This window comes from Leptosomus discolor, chromosome 12 (genome assembly GCF_034619465.1).
Source record: "Leptosomus discolor isolate bLepDis1 chromosome 12, bLepDis1.hap2, whole genome shotgun sequence".
Classification (NCBI taxonomy): domain Eukaryota; kingdom Metazoa; phylum Chordata; class Aves; order Leptosomiformes; family Leptosomidae; genus Leptosomus; species Leptosomus discolor.
Window position 1 is genome coordinate 2,185,290 of NC_141402.1, and position 18,532 is coordinate 2,203,821.

At 53.3% G+C, this 18,532-nt stretch overlaps 1 protein-coding gene across 1 annotated transcript; it reads left to right on the plus strand.

Annotated features, from left to right (window-relative positions):
• Positions 1 to 13,243: 13,243 nt before the first annotated feature.
• FTH1 (ferritin heavy chain 1) lies at positions 13,244 to 17,934 on the plus strand. The gene is made up of 4 exons (XM_086472066.1): positions 13,244 to 13,479; positions 15,398 to 15,544; positions 16,486 to 16,611; positions 17,595 to 17,934. Exons 1-4 carry the CDS (start codon positions 13,369 to 13,371, stop codon positions 17,757 to 17,759), a joined length of 549 nt encoding a protein of 182 aa, XP_086328192.1. The 5' UTR covers positions 13,244 to 13,368; the 3' UTR covers positions 17,760 to 17,934.
• Positions 17,935 to 18,532: the final 598 nt, after the last annotated feature.

The following is an 18,532-nucleotide window of genomic DNA, read 5'->3' on the forward strand; positions in this document are numbered from 1 at the left end:
TACGATCATCGAGTCTAACCGTAAACCTAACACTGCCAAGTCCACCCCTAAACGATGTCACTAAGCACCACGTCTACACGTCTTTTAAATACTCCAGGGATGGTGACTCAACCTCTTCCCTGGGCAGCCTGTTCCAGTGCTTGACGACCCTTTTGGTGAAGAAACTTCTCCGAATGCCCAATCTAAACCTCCCCTGGCACAACTTGGGGCCGTTTCCTCTCATCCTATCAGTCGTTACTTCGTCTCTTGTTACTGCCAGCCATCCGTGAACCGATGTCATCCGTGCGCTGCTGTTGGATGTGGTGAGCGATGGCAGCTTGGCAATGGTGCCGTTCGGCTCCGGGGAGGAAGGCAGAGGCCGAGGCCTCTCTGGCCAGCGCACCCTCCCCCGTGTCCCGCCAGACGAGTGACCGCGCCAACACTTAGGCTGGGGCTTGTTAAATCCTGTCACTCGTGTGTGTGCGCTGATCACCACCACCCAGGCCCTGCGATGCGGGGGCTCCAGCCCCCTCGCTGGGCTCCCTCAGCCCAGGGCAGCCCAGGCCCGGTGCTGCTGAGCCCCCACCCGCCCCCTCAGAGCCCCCGGAGGACCAAGCCCGGGAGCTGGCGGCAGCCCCCAGCCCTCCTTCCCCCACCTCAGGCTGAGGTTTGCGGGGCACCAGCACACCCACAAGCCCCGTTCCGTCACCGCGCCCCCCCACCCCCCGCCTACACTTCCCAGCATGCCGTGCGCGCCACCGCGTCGCTCTGGTGGCGTTATCACTCCACGACACTGAGGACGCCTGATCCCCATGGCAACGCCGGGCCGACTCTACGGGACCCAGGAACCCCCGCCGCGGTCCGCGGGTAATCCCGATCCCCCGCACAGTCTGCGGCTCCCCAAGTGACCCTGAGGAGAGAGCTACAGGCGAGCCGCCCCAGCCCGCTGCAGAGGGCTCCCCACAGGCCCCGGGAGCGGCCCCGGGAAAGGGCCCGGGGAAGCTCCGCGCTCCCGCCGCACTGCCAAAGACTACATCTCCCAGCGTGCTCCGGGGCAGCGGCGCACGCGCGCCGCCAGGTGCCCGTTCACAAAGCTCTCTGATTGGCTCAGCTGGGCTCTCCTTTGCCTGCAGCTCCCCCGTGCGGCCCCAAGCGGCGGCAGCGCAGGCAGCGGCTCCCGCCGGCGGCGGCTCGGCGCAGGCGCAGACCCCTCAGGCTCCGCCGGCGCGGCGAGGCCCGGGCTCACCGGCGCCGCCGCCCGCCTGCCCCGCGGCTCCACAGCGACGTGTAAGCTCCGTCCCGGGCTCCAGTCCTGGCCTGAGCCACCCCGCTGTTGCCTGGCGGGGCCGGAACCGGTGGCTGGGCTGTAACGGGTGCCGTGGGGGTTCCCGTGCCTCGCCTCTCCTGGTCTGGCTGCCCTGGCCCCTCTCCCTCCCGGGCCTGTTGGGCGAGGGGGTGCCTGCGGGGTGGGTGCTGCTTTCTGGCTCTCATGGGGGTGAGCAGGAGCGGGGGAAGGGCAGTTCGGTGCTGCACCCAGCCCGGCTCTCCTTTCCCATCGCTTCCTCCCCGCAGCCGCGCTGACACACACCAGAGGCCTAAAGCTCGTCCGAGCACTTACGTGGCCTTTGAGTGTTCGCTTGGTGACTTGCTTTGGCCCCGCTGGCTGGCAGGGCGAGCTCACTTGCTGTAACGGCAAGTTGAGGTTGCGGTGAGCTGGAGGAGCTCTGGGTCACAGGCTGGCGTAGGAGATGCCCTGACGTTACAGGCAGCCTTAGGCAGTCAGATGAGGTGGAAATGTCACTCAGATTGGTTCTGCTGAGAGAAAGGAGACTCGGATGAGTTATGACACAGTTGTACAGCTTGAGGAAGCAGAGCTAATGTATATGAAGACCAACAAAGTGGAAAGTGCTTATAGGAAAATGAGCTTTCTCGCTTTACGATGACAGGATTAGGCAGGTGTGTTAGCTGTGCAAACGGTAATGATACTGGAAGGCACCACTGGCAGTTGGCAACTTTCCTGTTGTTCTTCCACCCTTCCCCAAATGCGTTTTGCAGGGGAAGGGGTTGAAATAGGAGGAGGAGGGGTGCTGGGAGCTGTGACCAACGTCTCAGCGTGCTAGTTGTTGCCTGTAGTCCTGGTGCTGTAAGCGAGGTAGGAATGTCAACAAAGTTTCTGAAATCTTCCTAGAAAGAGCTGTAAAGGGCAGCATTTCTTCACAAGACAGCTGAACTCTGAAATTAAAGCTAGGTGCTGCAACCTTTCACAGAGCCCCTGGCTTGCGGTGTAGCGCGAGGGCAATCCGCTAGTTTTCGGAGGTGAAAAAAGAGGCTTTTTAAAATGTGCTCATGGGAAACAAATAGTGCCTCTCTTAGTTTGGTTACTGCGGGCATCAGACAAAACGCGTCCCCTGAAAATGAAACCCTATCTTGTTCTCAAGAAGGAAGATGAATAAAGGTCATGTGCTGGTCAGGAAGAGATTGCTTCCCAATTTCTAGCCCATAAGGTTTGTTTGCTTTTGTAGCTGCTGTTGCTCAATCCTGATACTCTCACCTAAGAGGAAAGCAGAAGCTGACTGAAACAGAGAGACCTGTCTGATTATGGTTGGGGGTGATATGGGAAAGGGGTAGAACTGTCTCCTGCCCAGTTGTTTCTGGAAGAAGGCACTTCTGAGGGACTGCGTACGAGAAGAGAAAGTTTCCAGTTAATCTGAAGTAATGATGGTGTCACTTTCTCTTCCCATTCCTCAGTCTCTCCGTGCACTGGTGTTTCTTTCGCCAGATGTGACTGTAGAAACAGACAGATTCTCAGTCCCCTATTTTCTTCCTTTTCAGTCTCTGTGGTTTCCAGCCGTGTTCCCAGCTTGGCAGCTTTGTGGCTGCAGGCCTCTGTGTGGTTGTGTTACTGGGATGTGACATGGGGCCAGCTTAGGTCGAAGTAGTTTAGGCAGGACTCCTTTCTCCTGCACTGAGCCGCTTCTGTATCGAGCTGCTTTTCTGGCCTCTAGAGTAGAGCGAGAAGGTATTGAGCCCTTCCCACCTGAGGAGGTCTGTGACAGCACAGGGCCTTGCAAGGAGGACTAAGGTGACGGTGCAAAGGAGGAGGGTTTTCAGTAGAAAACATTGGATGTTCTTCTTGCCTTTACTAGGCTGACAGCCGTGGTCTGCCCTGTTCATCTTGAAATGTTCACATTTACGGGGAGGAGGGCAGACCCTCGTGAGTCCAAAGTATATGAAAAGCTGAAGAAAGCAGAGAGTAAACACAGGCTTTTCTTAACAAGTGAGCTTCTGGGCAAAGAAAGAAGCTAGAGAAATGGTGGAGATCTTTTGCAGGGACTCGTGTGCTGCCCTAGTGCTGCTCTGTGGCTCAGTAGCAGGAGGAGCAAATGCCGCTTGTCTATTTTTTGGACCAGTCATAACCGCTGGCGAAGCGTATTCTGGCTCATTGGGCATCTTCAATCCAAAATCGTTTTAACAGGGCGGTGAGACAGCCTTTTCCTCGTCTGCAGATCTGAACGGACTGATCAAAGAGGAGTGTGATAAGAGTGGGAGTCAAATAAGCGCGAGGTTTGATGGCAAATCCGTTTGACCCTTGCTTCTGGGCGTTAGGCGCTCGGGACAATGAGTGAGCAAGGGCTGGGGTGTATATTCCGTGCTGGGCAAGGACCTGGACTTGACAGAGCATCTTTTCCAGGGAAGCTCTGCTACAGGGGCAGGGAAAGTAGGAATTGCCCGTATCAGGCAGTCCTCACTGCTCGGCAAGCCTCGCTGGGGGGATGCAGGGGTGCAGTCGCTGAGGAATTCCAGTAAAAGGCTGGTCGAGTTTTTGTGTGGTCATGCTGAGCCAGTTCATACAGCTGAACTTTACTGCCAAAGTTCCCTGGATTAAGTAACAATGCTGCAATTCTGGCTTATTTTTCTCCCTAATCAGAAATTGGTTTATTTGGTGACCTAAGTCACATCCGTGTGGTTTGGCATCTGAGCCACTCCCTCCACCCTCCTGTTGTTTTGGCTGATGTCAGCCCGTTGCTCAATCTGCACCTCCTGACTGGAGAAAGGCTTCGTAAGAGAACTCAGTACAGCCACGGTGGTTTAACATCCTCGCTGCTGCTTCGTGTCCTGGCATCTTGGCCACGTTCTAGGTGGTCAGCCTTTGCCGTTTCAGCGCGAGGCCCCGTCAGGAACGGCTGGCTGGGAGCTGTCTCCCCCGTGTGTCTCATCGCCATCTGCCCTGCCGCGCCGCTGGGCCTCATCCCGCTCCACGGTGCGCTCAGTGCCTGTCACCGGCCTGAACCGACTGACCCCTGGGAGCCAGGCTGTGGTTGCCTCCCGTTTTGTTGTTGCTTTTTTACTTTCTGGGCTTGCACACACGCTGGAAAACTTGACTTTTCATTTGCGGAGGTGTTCTGGTGGGGTCGTGACAGCCAGCGGAAATTCAGAGGGCTTGTCTGAACAGGAAGTTAATGGACCAAATTAGGCACAGGGTTTATAGCCCATGCAGTTTTGGGAATGAATGTCTCGGCCGTGGCAGGTGTGAGGAAGCACCCTCCGCTTTCAGGAAGGGTGTATCGTAGCTCTCAGGGATCTGGCTGTGGCCTTTGAAGCAATTCAGTTCTGTCTCCCCCCACTTCTACAGAGCTTGGCCAGCACCCCTCATCCACCTCAGCGCGAAGGCATAACCCGAATGCTTGAGCCAACAGAGCAACCTGCCGTCCTCCCACCCTGCACCTGATCCTGGAGCTTGTTAGATCCATCCATGGGCCAAACCGATTCTAGAAACTGGCCAAAAAAAGTTGCTTTTTCCTCTTGTTTTCTGAAGCTGAGCTGGCCTGTAGCGACCCCGATGAACACTGAAGCTAGTGTGAGGTAAGCAGGGCGGCTGGAGACAGGGAAAAGTGGCAAATAAGGTGTGTGGGTGTGTGTATTTGTGTGGGTGTGTGAGGAATGCGGTCTCCCCTTTTTGACAGCCTCAGGCTGTGGGAATGTTTCAGCTCCATGGGTGTAGCTTTACTCCCAGCCTGCTGCTGTCCCTTCACAATGGCTTTTAGAAGCAACCGAGAGCATCAAACAAAAGGCAAGGAGTCCAGCCTGGGCTGAGTAAGCGTGGAGTGGAAATATTTTGGTGTTTTTTTTTATCTTGTCACCCTGGAGAGTTCCTGATTTGACTGGTTTCAGTCTTGGTCATCGCTGCCTATTTAGACAGGGTTTGGGCAGCGTGGCCATGCACGACTGAACAAGCCTACTCATCACATAGAGGAACTGAGGGGGGGGGACTGATTCCTTAAACCAGGCAGAGCATTCCTTCAGCTGTCTTAAACCTGAACTGAAGCTGGCTGCTGTCCTAGAAAAGTCTGGGAGCTTTGCAGACTGCCATCGGTCGCTACCACACGGGCCTGATAACAACAGCTTTTAGTGGGAGTATCTTTCCAGCATGCTGACCAAAACCACAGGGCAATGTTAGCCTGATGGCCGAGGCTTAAGAGGCTGGTGGTCTGCCTGGGTTTAATGATTCTTCCTCATCTGTTCAGCAGAACATCTGCCAGCATCTGCTACAGCCTGAAGTAGCCAGATGTGACGGCTACGGGGTTTGTAGACTCCTCTCTAGCAGCACGTACTCCTGTAGCGGCCCTTCCCTGTTATCTAGCTGACTGCATGGAGTGGGTGGCCTGTTCTGTAACTGTTTTGTGGGTTGCTGAAATGTTGCTATCTGTGGGCATGGTCCAACATCTGCTGAGGTGAAGATGGACAACTTGTACGTGGTCCTCCTGTCTGATCCCGTGCATTAGTATCACAGTTCTTGCCCCAGTAGAGCCTGCTGACTGTTTCCCCCATTTTATTTCTCTCTCTGTCCAGTTTCGTCGCTTTTTTTCAACAAATGCTGTGGTGGAATAAGTTTGAAAAGGGAGAACCAGGTTCTAAGGTCTTGGCTTTCCTTTTGCCCAGTTTGGTCGGTATGTGGGGCAGCAGTGGTTATGGCACAGGGGGGACAGAAGCGGTTATGGCACAGGGGGGGCAGCAGCAGATCGCTTCCCCACCAGCTGCTGCTGGCTTGAGGAAGGAGCTGTGTCCAGCCCATCCAGAGGTGACTTTGTGGGAGCAGATACTCCGCGCTTCAACCCTAGCTGGCTGCTCTGCAGGGAGCACCCGCAGCAGCAGATCCAGCTGGAGCCCCTTGAACTGCTTTTAAATATTTTTACCCTGATGGTGAGGGGCTGGACATGGCTTGGGAGGCAATGACACCCAGCAGAAAAGGTGTGCAAGCGGGTGTGCGTGTGGGAGCTGGGGCTGCATCTCAGCTGCATAAACCACATGGGTGTTTTCAGCGTCCCTTTGCAGCACAGCAGGAACCAGCTTTTCCCACAGACTCTCAGAAAACTCTGCTTCCTACTTGCTCTCACCAACCTATGCCTCACCTCTAGAGAGAAAATCCCTCCAGTTCTTTTAAGCCGCTAATGATCTAATCACTTCTTCTACATAAGCCACGACATAAATAATTCCTGGGGAGACCTGCTCAACAGCAGCAGTTCGGAGGTGGCCCCCATCAGCATGTCCTGCCCGAGAGAGATCACGACATGGGCCGCTGCTTCTTTTTGTGGTGGAGCTGGTGCTTTATCGGGCTGGTGCATGTTCGTTCAGCTGGCGTTTAACTGCCAGCTCCCTGTAAAAGCTTGTTTCTTCTCATCATGCTTGAAAGCACTTGTGTGCCTGCCCCTTTTTTGGGTGGCTAAATATAAAAGCAACCACCACCTACTCTGGAAGGCTTAATGCTGCATAATGTCTGTTCAAACTTGATGCTCTGCAAACTGTCAAAACGGCATCTCGGGGATGAGCAATGATGACAAATACGAGCACGCATCGGCAGAGGGATCGCCTGATTTATGGGCACAGCCGTGGGACAGGGCAGCTTTCAAAGGTTGCTCCGTTGCTGCCTGACTTCCCCCGCCAGCCCTTGTCACTTGCTGACCGAGTGCAGTGCCACCACCTATTTCTGCTCGATAATGGCGCGCTGTGGCACTGCGCTGGGAGCACGTGGGCTCCCGGTGTCACACGTAGGGCCAGGCGTCGCGCTGTCAGCGTGCCACCTCCAGCGGGTGTGCCTGGGACACTCTGCCCTGCATCCTCACAGCATGAACAGACAGCCTGAGGGAGCGAGGGGATTGACAGCTGTTTAAAGTTTTGTCTCTTTTGACAAACTTTAAAAGTGATCGTTAAAAATCGACATTTTGCCTGTGTCCTACTCGGAGTGGGAGTTGCCTGATCATTCATGAAGGCTTGAATGCTTACTGGTGTTTTGCAGGGGAATTCATGATAGGAAGGAGGTGACTTTGGGTGTTTTGAGAAATTTCCCTATGGTTGTTGACTTTAGCTGGGCGGTTCTATTTGCAAGCGCTTTTTTTTTTCCTCCAGCTTTTCAGTATTTGAGGAAAAAGTGAAGTACAACAGAAACAGGGAACGAGAATGATACCCACCCTCCACCCCCTTGTTTTTAAAAGTTTGTGAATTGGAGAGGGGGGAAAAACAGTGGCTGACACTAGAGGAGGATGATGACAGTATAGCAAATGCTGTGGATTGTGGTCAACGTTAAACTGATTGTGGCTTTTGTAACTCGGCAAATCTGTCTTGTGAAAGCTACAGGACGTCTGCTTCGTGCACAGGCTGCCGCTGGGATCAGAGCTGGAGCTTTTCAGTCACAGATAGCGGAGTCAGTCCTGAAATTGGGTTAAATGGGGTTGATACGTGCTAGCTCCTCACTCTCTTGTCTCTAAGCGCATTTTTAGAGGCACGGCAAAGAAGAAAAATTAAACCAAAAAGGGTTTTCTGAACAAACTGGGGAATTGCGATCTCTTGCGGCATTTCGTTTAGACTGACCGTGTGCAAACATCTGCCAGAGAGAGAAAAAAATACTGTAACAGAACTTAGAAAACGTTTGTCTGTCTAAAATGGGTTGTATATTACTTGTTTACAAAATCCTGTAGTACAGAGTATTTTGTCTTTGGGACTTTTTTTTTCTATAGCAGAACAGCTTCGTGTTCAGTGGCCTCCTAAGCAAATCTAGAGTCGTTTCAGACATCCCTTGTCTTTCTGTCTTCAGGCTGTGCTTCCAGGAACCAGCAGTTCTGCCTAACCCAGTCATTTCCATTCTGTACTCGTTGAAACCCCGTTGCCTAAAACCTGGGTTTCCCACATGGAGCAATTTGGGCACCTAAAAGAAACGGCTGAAAAATTTGCACCAGATTTTGCCCGGGGAGCCAGAGGCGGAGTTTGCCGTTCATCCCAATTCCATTTTGGGGGTGTCTTACCGAACAAGTGGAGCCCAGATGTTTTTCGGCTTTCAAAACTCACAGTTGAGATCAGTGTCAAATTTCCAGACACGTGATCAACCTCGGAGCCAAGCTGAGGGTTGCTTTTGTGTTTACATAAAGTCCGTGAGCGGAATTACACTGGAGTTTGTGGGTGGAATGGAAGGTCTCCATAACAAATATTTGACGGGATGCACAGTTTATCTCAGTTACAGGACTTTGAGCTTTGAAAAAACATTACTGTATTTTTGGTGGTGTAATACTCGAGGCATATTCAGCTCGCTCGTGCTCACTGGGTTTGGAACAGTTGTTGGTTGCTTTTTTGACTCAGATCTGTTGTTATAGCCATTAAACTACAAAAATAAAGCATTTTAAAGCTAGAGGGGAACCATCTCTACAGGTGATAAATGAAACTTTGTGCGTTCCTGAACGTTCTGTGGCTTGTCCAGCGAGCTCCCTCTGCTCGCACCAAGGGAGCCCTCTCGCTGAAGGTCTAGCTGGGTGCCTAAGTCACATGGTCAATATTTGCTCAGGGATTATAGCAGCAAAAATCTGGCTTCTGTTTTTACAAGCTCAGAATTTCCTTTGTGCAAATATTGTCCAGTATCTGTCTAAAAGTCCAGTAAGATCCCTGCCATCATCTGGAAAGATCACACACAAGGAGGGCACAGGTAGGGTCACTGTAACTGATACTAAAGTGGGTGTAAGAGTCCTGTAAGGATCTTTCCCTTTTTTAATAGCCTGCCCCAGGCCTTACCCTATGGAAAGTCCTTACCAACGTCAAATCCTCTTGCTGCAGGGTGCTACGCGTGGCCCTGTCTGCGCAAACATGCTCTAACCGAGTGTCTTGCCCTCTCAAAACCCCCCTTGGGGCTCCCAAACCCTTGGCCCAGGCTGGGTCTCCCTCAGACAGACACTCAGGCCTGCACACACGCACACTTGGTGGATTTTTCTGCCTCTAGGTAGACCTTGACCACTGTCCACCAGTTCTCTGACTTAATCGTCTTCTGTATACCTATGGGGACATTCATCAACTATTTTTGCACGCTGAAGGTGCCCTCTCCAGCTGTCCTATCGGGACGTTGAGCATTTCTGTCCCTAAAGTGGCTGGCGTTCGGGTTGTGCTCTGTGTATCACAGCTAAGCTGTAAACAAGAGAGCTTGCCCCATTGTTTCTGGTGGGACCTTGGCCAAGGGAAAACAGAGATGGTCTTCAACAATTTGAAGCTTGTGTAGGCAGACAATACATTTAATTTTTTGCCTGTGGGGGCGGCGTGAAGCACGCCTCTACTTCAGACCAACGAGGCAGCTGAGAGGCGACATGTGCTCTGCTGAGAGGACGGGTCAGTCCCTGCGCAGCTGCGATGTCGGTGTGTAAAAACGTACTGAAAGAAGCAGTTTGGATTACCAGGCTCTCTTTCCTGCATACACTGACACCTTTAATCTATTGGATTTGAACGAGGAAGGCCAGGATCCCCCATCTGATTTGAATAGTTTCATGAATAATGGTCAGGCGTGCAATTAACTATCAGCCACTGAAACTAAGGAGATAGAAAGTCGTGTGCGAAGCATTGTCCGGTGCGAAAAATGAGCTTGCAATTACTGAATGTGAGGGTCATCTGATGGGAAGTCCAGCCTGAGTGTGGCAATGCTTTTAGCAGGCTTCTTCCCAAGAACGCTTGTAAATGCCTTCTTCAGGAACAAAGGCACAAGATAAAAGAAAGGCTTTTCATAGGAAAACGGCATGGAATAAAATCAGAATTAAACCACATGACAGTGGTTTGAGGGAGTCAGTTGCACAACAAGCAGAAAAGGTCTGGGTGCAGCTAAACCCAAACTCTTAAGACCAGGGCGCTTCACGTTGGTGACCAAGATCTCGTGACACATGGTGGTACAGCCCCACGTGTCCTGGTCTGGCCGTGTAAATCCGCTGTCGTCAAAGGTAAGGTGTGTTGTGCAACTTGTACAACTTGCAGTGGATCCAGAAAGCAGAATGTCGGACTTCCCTAATCTTGCTGACACTGGATCACGGGTGGCACAGACTGTCCGAACTACAGAGGAAATACGACAGTTATGGAGGGACTTTTTGCTCAATTCCTCACAAACTGTGCTGTTGTACAACCCTTTCATGAAAACAACGTAGTGAGGATTGGAAAAAATAAACAGCGATAGCTTGTAGTCCGTGAGCTGCTGGGCAACTTTCTTCTCACAGTGCCAAGTGTGCCTTTGTCAGTCACGGGCAGAAAGGTGGAAAGAGAGCACGAACAGCAGATGTAACCTAAAATCAGAGAATCGTGAGGTTGGAGAAGACCTCTGAGGTCATCAAGTCTAACCGTTGACCCAACCCCACCATGCCCACTCAACCGTGTCCCCAAGTGCCACAGCTACACGGTTTTTGAACGCCTCCAGGGACGGTGACTCCACCACCTCCCTGGGCAGCCTGTTCCAACGTTTGACCACTCTTCCAGTGAAGAAATTTCTCCTCGTGTCCAACCTAAACCTCCCCTGGCGCAACTTGAGGCCGTTTCCTCTCATCCCATCGCTTGTTACCTGGGAGAAGGGACCGACCCCACCTCACTCCAGCCTCCTCTCAGGTGGCTGCAGAGAGCGATGAGGTCTCCCCTCAGACTCCTCCAGGCTGAACACCCCCAGGTCCCTCAGCCGCTCCTCACCAGACCTGCTCTCCAGACTCATCGCCCTTCCCTGGACACGCTCCAGCCCCTCAATGTCCTCCTTGCAGTGAGGGGCCCAAACCTGCACCCCGCGTTCGAGGGGCGGCCTCGCCAGTGCCGAGCGCAGGGGCACGATCCCCTCCCTGCTCCTGCTGGCCACACCACGGCTGGTACAAGCCAGGGTGCTGTTGGCCACCTTGTGAATAAGAAACGGTTTAGTGTTTTGCTGGTTCGAGGTTAATCTTTCTGGAACACTGAAGCGCTCTGCACTGAACTGCCAGCGCAGAGTGTCAGGTCATACACGAGGAGGACAACTCCCAACCTTTGGCAAGCCCCTTCGGCGCCCAACGCCAGGTTGGTTTGAGGCACCCGCGAGCTGGTGAAGGTACCACAGTCTGAAAACAGCCGGGCTGGTCCGCCCAGCGGTTACGAGTTGGTTTTTGGTTTGTTTTTTTTTTTTTTTTTTTTAATTTTACATAAGCATTTCTGTGGGAGGAGAACAGGAGATTTCAAATGTACCTGGCAGGCTGCCGAGGCGATAGGTATGACCCGCGTTAACTTATAGATCTTAATTACTTCTGATGGTTAACCGACAGGAGCAACAGAAACCAGCAAAGCAAAGGAAGCCACCGGCTGCCCCTTTCCTCCGGGCAAGGGACCGTTGTGCCGCCACAAGCCTGGCGCTGCCCTTCACGCCTGGACAGACACCGATGCAGCCACGCGTGGGAAACCCCCCCGTTACCGGGAAGGTTCAAAAACCGAGTAAAACTTTGTAGAAGGAACTCGTTAGAGGAAAATTGATTTAATCTGAGCTTACAGGCACTAATATTGTTGATGAATTTCAGCATTAATGTTGGCTTAGTGAAAGCCAAGGTTTTGGGAGGCCGATGTTACGGGATGATCTCAGGTTAAGTGGGGTGTTTCTAGCCCTCAGGGTTGCACTTGTAATCGGCTTGAAATTACAGAAACCAGAAAGTAGAAGAATCCAGTGTTTATTGAAAATAAATGACCGCGCAGAGTGACTGTGGTAGTACTAAAAGCAGCTGAAATAATCGTCTCATTATCAGAGGGCTCAGTTTTTTTCTTTGATTTCTCAATTACTTCTTTATTATGTGGCGTTACATTTGAACTGCCTGTAGGCTCCTATCCTAAACCTCACCATGAAGCGAATCGAACAGCTGAGGGCAAGAAAGGTGAAGTTTCTCACCAGCTTTCCTGTGTACCGTGCCGTTAGTCATCACTGGTGCTACCATCCAGCGTGCTCCCTTCCCCGGGTCGTGAGCAAACACCAAGAGCCATCGCTGCAGGCGCCCCTTAGGAACTCCGAGCAACTCTGAAGGGGGCCGGTACCGTTCAGTTGTGGCTTTTTGTTCCTGTTTGCTTGGCCCATCAGGCTAACCGAGGATTTTGCCCCGCGTTGAATTGTCTCTTGCATTTCTTAGGAGCATTTTGGAGGCAGAATCCAAAGGAGGGCCTGGTCACTGAAAGGAGGAAGTTTGAATACTCACCAGGTCGCAGCACTGAGAGAGACTGGCAAGCCAGAGCTGGCAGCTGCCCCTGACAGCCAGCCGAGCTTTTATACTGGTTTCCAGTCCCAATCACTGCTTTCAGAGTTAAGTGAAAAGGGAAAAACCCCCATCCTCCACGGCATGAACTCCTTTCCTTCCTAACACTGCGTTAATTAAGCAGCTCGAGCGTTTACCATTAAGGTTTAAAAGCTCGACGCCGTTTCCCGTTGGACAAAGACACCCCAGCGCCCGCAGGCCCACGAGGCGCTTCGCTCCCCCTGGCCTACACCCGAGGCCTGCTCCCTCCCTGGGCGGCCCGGAGCCCCCCCGCTCTGGCACAGAGACACCCCCGGCCGCCGGGTTTCGGCTGGGACGAGGCTCGGCTAAACCCGGACGCGGGAGGCTCGGCGGTTTTGGGGTGTAAGCCTTGGGGGGGGGGGCGCCCCCCCCCGCGCCTCAGGGCAGCCATGACCGCAGGCCGCGGCCCGACCGTCACTGTGGGAAGCAGCGCGCGCGCAGAGGCCCCGCCCACGCCGGGGGGGGGGGGGGCGGGGAGCTGTGGGGGCGGGTCGAGGCACGCGCCGGCGGCGGGGGGGGGGGGGTGGGGGGGTTAGGGGAGGTGCTGAGTCACGCTGGGCTAGCAGAAGGGCGGCGGGAAGCTCCGCCCCTCAGCGCTGGCGCGCCCGGGTGGGCGTGGCGCGGTGACGGTGCGGCAGTATAAAAAGGGAGAAGGGGCGCGGCCGCCGGTCAGAGCGCGTCGGCGAGGCGGAGCGGAGCGGGTTCCTGCGTCAACAGTGCTTGGACGGAACCGGCCACGCTCGGGCCCGCCGCCCCCCCCACCATCACCGGTAACACCACCACCACCGAACCGCCGCCGCCGCCAAACCACCGCCTCATCCTCTAAGGCAGCGCCATGGCAGCGCCCCCTTCTCAGGTGCGTCAGAACTACCACCAGGACTGCGAAGCCGCCATCAACCGCCAAATCAACCTGGAGCTCTACGCTTCCTACGTGTACCTCAGCATGGTGAGCAGCTCGGCGAGGCGGGAAGCGGGGGGCTTGGCCGGTGTGGGGATGAGGGGAGAGGAGAGGCGTAGGGCCTGCTGGTGGGGAAAGGGGGGGGGGGGGGGGCGCTCCGGGCCTACCCGGGCACGGGGGCTTAGGCCAACCGCGGGGGGTGACGGGCCCACCCGGTGGGGCCTCTCCCCTGAGAGGGACCCGGGCCCGCCCTGTGTTTGGGCCCTGCCGGGGTGGGGGCAGAGAAGCGTCGCACCTTCTGTGCGAGGCCTGCCTGAAGGAGGGGAGGGCAGGAGGGGGGCTGGAAGGGGCCGGGTAGCGCTGTGAGGGGTTTCAAGGGGTAAAGGCGTAGCCGGGGCTGCCTGTCCCGTGGGCGCTCGCCGCGAAGCGGGGAGCCGGCTGGCGGGGCCCGCTCTCCGGTACCGAGCCCTCCCCCCATGGCCGGCTGGCGGGGAGGGGGGTTGCCGAGGGCCGGGCGGTGCCTGCGGGCTCAGCCGCGCTCCTCCTCCTCCTCCCCCCCCCCCCGGTTCGGGGGATGTTCTCGGCCTTCCCCTGGGGGTGGGGCGGCCGGTTGTTTTGTGTAGGTGAGGCCTTTATCGTCGCGGTGGCGAACTTGGGTTACACGTTAACCGCTCTCTATCCGTTGCCCTTGGCGGGTTCGTTATCAGCAGAGCTCAGCAGCTTCCAAGCGGCTCTGCCCTTGGGGCTGGGCTGGATAGCAGCAGGAGTTGCCCAACGAAGCCATTGGCATCTTTCCCGCAGGCGTTCTTGTCTCTGAGGCAAGGTTTTTCGTTGATAGTATTTGAAGTGAATTGGTAGGAATCCGTGGTTTCCCTGGCGCTGTGCTTACACGTCTCGCTTGGCATGAGGCTCCCATTTTAGTCATAAGCTGAGATGTGTAACTTTGGTCCAAACAGCAGCTCTGACCTCTGTACAGCGATCTTGGCGCTTTAGATGTGCGGGTAACTTGAGACTTTCCTGTAGTGTGTTGTGGCACTTCAGTGTAGAGCTTCACAGCTTTCTTCTGGGTTACTGTGACAGTCGGAACCTCAGCTACGGGCTAAATGTCACTATGTTGGTGGATGATAGTGGTACACAAGCACCAGTGTCTTGCCTTGCACCTCTGAGCTGCTGATTTAAGAGCAGAGGATTCTGTAGTAGTTTGTCTGGTAAATAACTGGCAGTTGATACAAAGCTTTCCATTGAATCCTGCCTGATGGCTCTGACCAAAGAACAAACAAGCTGTGTGGTGGCTTCTGACTGCTGTTACACTTTTTTTTTTTTGCTTTCAAAATAGATGATCTGGTATTTGCTGTTGAATATGTATTTTAGTTCAATCAAGCTTTTGTTTTTTAAAAATGATAGTAACTTTTCCCCCCCAAAGTAGAAAGTGTGCTACTTAGTCTAATCCCTGATAAGCCTAGTGAAGCATGGGAGCTTGACTGCAGAAGTGCCTTCAAGTTCTTGGCCACCCTTAACTGCTGTTACAAGTTTGACTTTTGATCCTTGTGAACAAACTCAGGCAAACGAAGGGAGCAGGGAAGACTTCTCCTGCTTGGAAAAAGGCTTTTCAAGTCAAGGTGCTTAAAAGAACTGGTATCTTTGTGGGTTTGGGGTATTTTGTACCTTCAGAACTGAGCTACAAATACCATTTGTGTCCCTAGTGTTCATGGTAGGGACAGAGATTAGATTTTCCTGGCTAGGATTAAATTTTAACTTGCTACTAAAGGGGGAGCTTTGCCACACTGCCTCGCTGTGGTCGAGGAGCATTTTGGAGGCAACCTCACTGCTAGCCTTGGCTTGGACTCCAGCCATCTTGCACTAGGGCTGATAGGGGATGTACCTGGAGTCACAGTACGGACTTGGCTTTGTGTGGCTGCTGGTGCGAGGCTTGGGGTATTGAGCACCTGAATTCTTATTATTTCAGTCCTACTATTTTGACCGGGATGATGTGGCTCTGAAAAACTTTGCCAAGTACTTCCTGCATCAGTCCCACGAGGAGCGTGAGCATGCTGAGAAACTGATGAAGCTACAAAACCAGAGGGGCGGACGCATCTTCTTGCAGGACATCAAGGTGAGGAGCGGAGCTACGGGTTGTCCTGTCTAATGCAGAACTAGTCTTGAGGTCTGTCTCCGGGCTGGAAGGGGACAAATTCCCCTGTGGGTCCCCTCCCAGAAGGAGCAGTAGATAAGCACACTGCATTGCTGCGATCTGTGCATGGCACTTGGCTTAAAATCTAGACGTGCATAGTAATTTGATAATTTGTGCTGGTTGACTCGTGAAAAGTACTTCCTGTGTAAGAGGATGCCGAGCCCTAGGTGGTTTGCTGTAGGCTGAGGGTGACTGGTTCATCCACTTTAAATGTAATGGCAAGAGCCTTCTTGGTTCTCTGCACTGGTTTGTAAAGAACTCTTGACTCTTCTGCCACAGGAATTCGAAATCTCGGGTTTCCGGTTGCTGCTTGTGGTTTGCTGCAAGATTTCATAGCACTGTTTTCTTGAAGTCACTTTAATTAGATCATTTGGAACAGCAGAGAGTAAGCAATGTTGGGCCAGTTTAATGCAAGACAGCTCTTTATGGGGAAAGCAGCAAACAGCCAGTGGTGGGCACTTGAGGAGAATTCTCTTGTCTAATAAGTCTGAGTACCTGTAAACACCAGACTCTCCACTAAGCAGTTCTGAGCTGAAGACTTGACTTGCCTTAACTGCTTCATTTCTGAGCTTGTGCCCATTGCCTGCTTACAGGCAGGTGTTGAAGCCATTAGGTGATAACAGAAGGAGGAAGAAAGTAGCTCTGTTGGCTGCCAGAGCTCAGAGAACAGAACATGAGGAGAATCTAGGGAATAGGGACAGGTCTGGGACTTGGAGCACACATTCAGTTCTGTTCAGAGTGTGCGCACTGTGTGTCAAGTTTTTGAAGATGGCTGAATGCCTGAACTTGGTCAAAACAGGCTTTGAGACTGGTCTAAAAGACTTTGCTTACAGAAAATATGGTCTTGTGCTTTCCCCTTCCAGAAGCCAGATCGTGATGACTGGGAAAACGGACTGACTGCAATGGAGTGTGCCCTGCACCTGGAAAAAAATGTGAACCAGTCACTGCTGGAGCTGCACAAATTGGCAACCGAAAAGAATGACCCACATGTAAGTGGATGCTGAGGCTGAGAACGTAACCGTGCAACGAGGGGGCTTGTATCTGTCTCACTGCGTGGGTTTGGGGGCGAGTTGTGTGTCCCTGCTGTTCCCAAAGGTGAAAAAGAAGTGTGGACTCGTGGTGCAGCCTTTCCAAAGGGAAGGGCCTGGGGGTCAGCCTGTGCCTTAGCCATTTGGTGGCGTTGCTGCCATTGTTTCCCAGGAGGACTGCTTGCAGTGTGTTAGGGTGGCTGTGGCCTGCCTGGCAGACCAGTGGGTGCATGGCTTTGCTCAAACCCTTCTGTTGCTCTCGGGAACGGAGGGCACTCGCGTGAACAGCGCCTTGAGGAGATGCATTAAGCGCTGTGGCAAAGGCTTGATTCTGTGGGGGATGAGTTCTGACTTGAACCGATGGATGTTTGTAAGGCTTTTTGGTCAGAAAATTTTGGAGTTGCTTCTCCCAGGTGTTAAAAGCCCTGACACTTCAGAACACGGTGTCTGAAAATGCAGGTTTTGTCACAGATGGAAGTTATTGGCAAGGCTGGATTGAGGCTGCTTAGTATCAGGAAGAGACCAGCATGTTTCTGAATCAAAATACTCTGGGGAGTGTCCTGCATAAGTTAGAGGGGCTTTTTAAAAGAAACCACATAGCTGGACCGCTCTACAGGTGTATGTCCTCAGGGTCACGAATTCAGGTGCTGCGCAGTGGGGGCTGCTAAATCTGTTCAGAAACTTTGGTGTTGCTTTCTGTAGTGAGGAAAAGGGGAGACTCCCTGCGCTGGTGTTGTACTGCAGGGTTCTGGGGCAAGTCTGCCTAGATAAGCCTGTCCTGCTTTGGTCTTGGTCTGGCATTGCTGAGGCTGCTTCTTCTCTGGTATCTTCTGCAGCCCCTACATCATTCTCTGTATCTTCTCCTTTCCCTGGAGAGGGCTGGTAAGATTTCGGATCCTGCTGTGTCCAGGCCTAAACTTAAACTCTTCTTGTCTCCCTTTCAGTTGTGTGACTTCATTGAGACTCACTACCTGGATGAACAGGTGAAATCCATCAAAGAGCTGGGTGACCATGTGACCAACCTGCGGAAGATGGGGGCACCGAAATATGGCATGGCAGAGTACCTCTTTGACAAGCACACCCTAGGGGACAGTGACAATGAGAGCTGAAGTCTTGCCAAGAGCCACTCTGGGGGTTTCAGTGGGACTCCTACTTTACTGTCCAGCCGTGCATGCATCTTCAGCTATCTAGATAAACAGTTCTCATACTCTGTACCAAATATCACCCCTCTTTTCTCTTGTGTTTTGTGTATTACCTCCATCCAATAAAGTGACTTGGTTCAAATTGGCGCGCTCTGTTTCTCTTGGTAGCGAGAGGCCTGTACTTGCAGGGCTGTGCTCCATAGCCTCTGTCGTGACAGTCCTCTTAAGCTGAGCATGGAGGAGGGGCTATATTAGAGGCATCAGGTTTTACTTACTTGGTGGCTCTATTAAAAGTGATACTTTTCTAATCCAGTGGGATCTACTGCAGGAATTGCTCAGTGATTAATGGTGTGTTTAAATCCCCACCGAAGCTGTTGCTGTGACAAATGTGCAAGGAAAGGAAGGCTGGAGTGTCTGGCCTTCCTGAATTGGTCTCTGATTTTTAGAGGAGGCAGCTGAAGCAGGAAGGGGGGGGGTGTTAGTGCCTCACTAGGCATCATGGCTGTCTGAGAAACTGGTGTGCTGTGGGGTGAGACTTGGGAGCTGTGGGCTGGACTGGGGCTGGACTGGAATGGCAGTGCTGTGGGAACTGCCTCAACCACACCCTGGGGGGAGCTGCTGTGGGGGTGGTGACATCTGCCTAGGCCTGGCAGCTGTGCTTGGTGGGCAGGGAGGGAGGTGGCTGTTGGGAAGGGATGTGGGAGGCAGAGAAAACTTGTCACGTGTCCCCTGTGACAGGG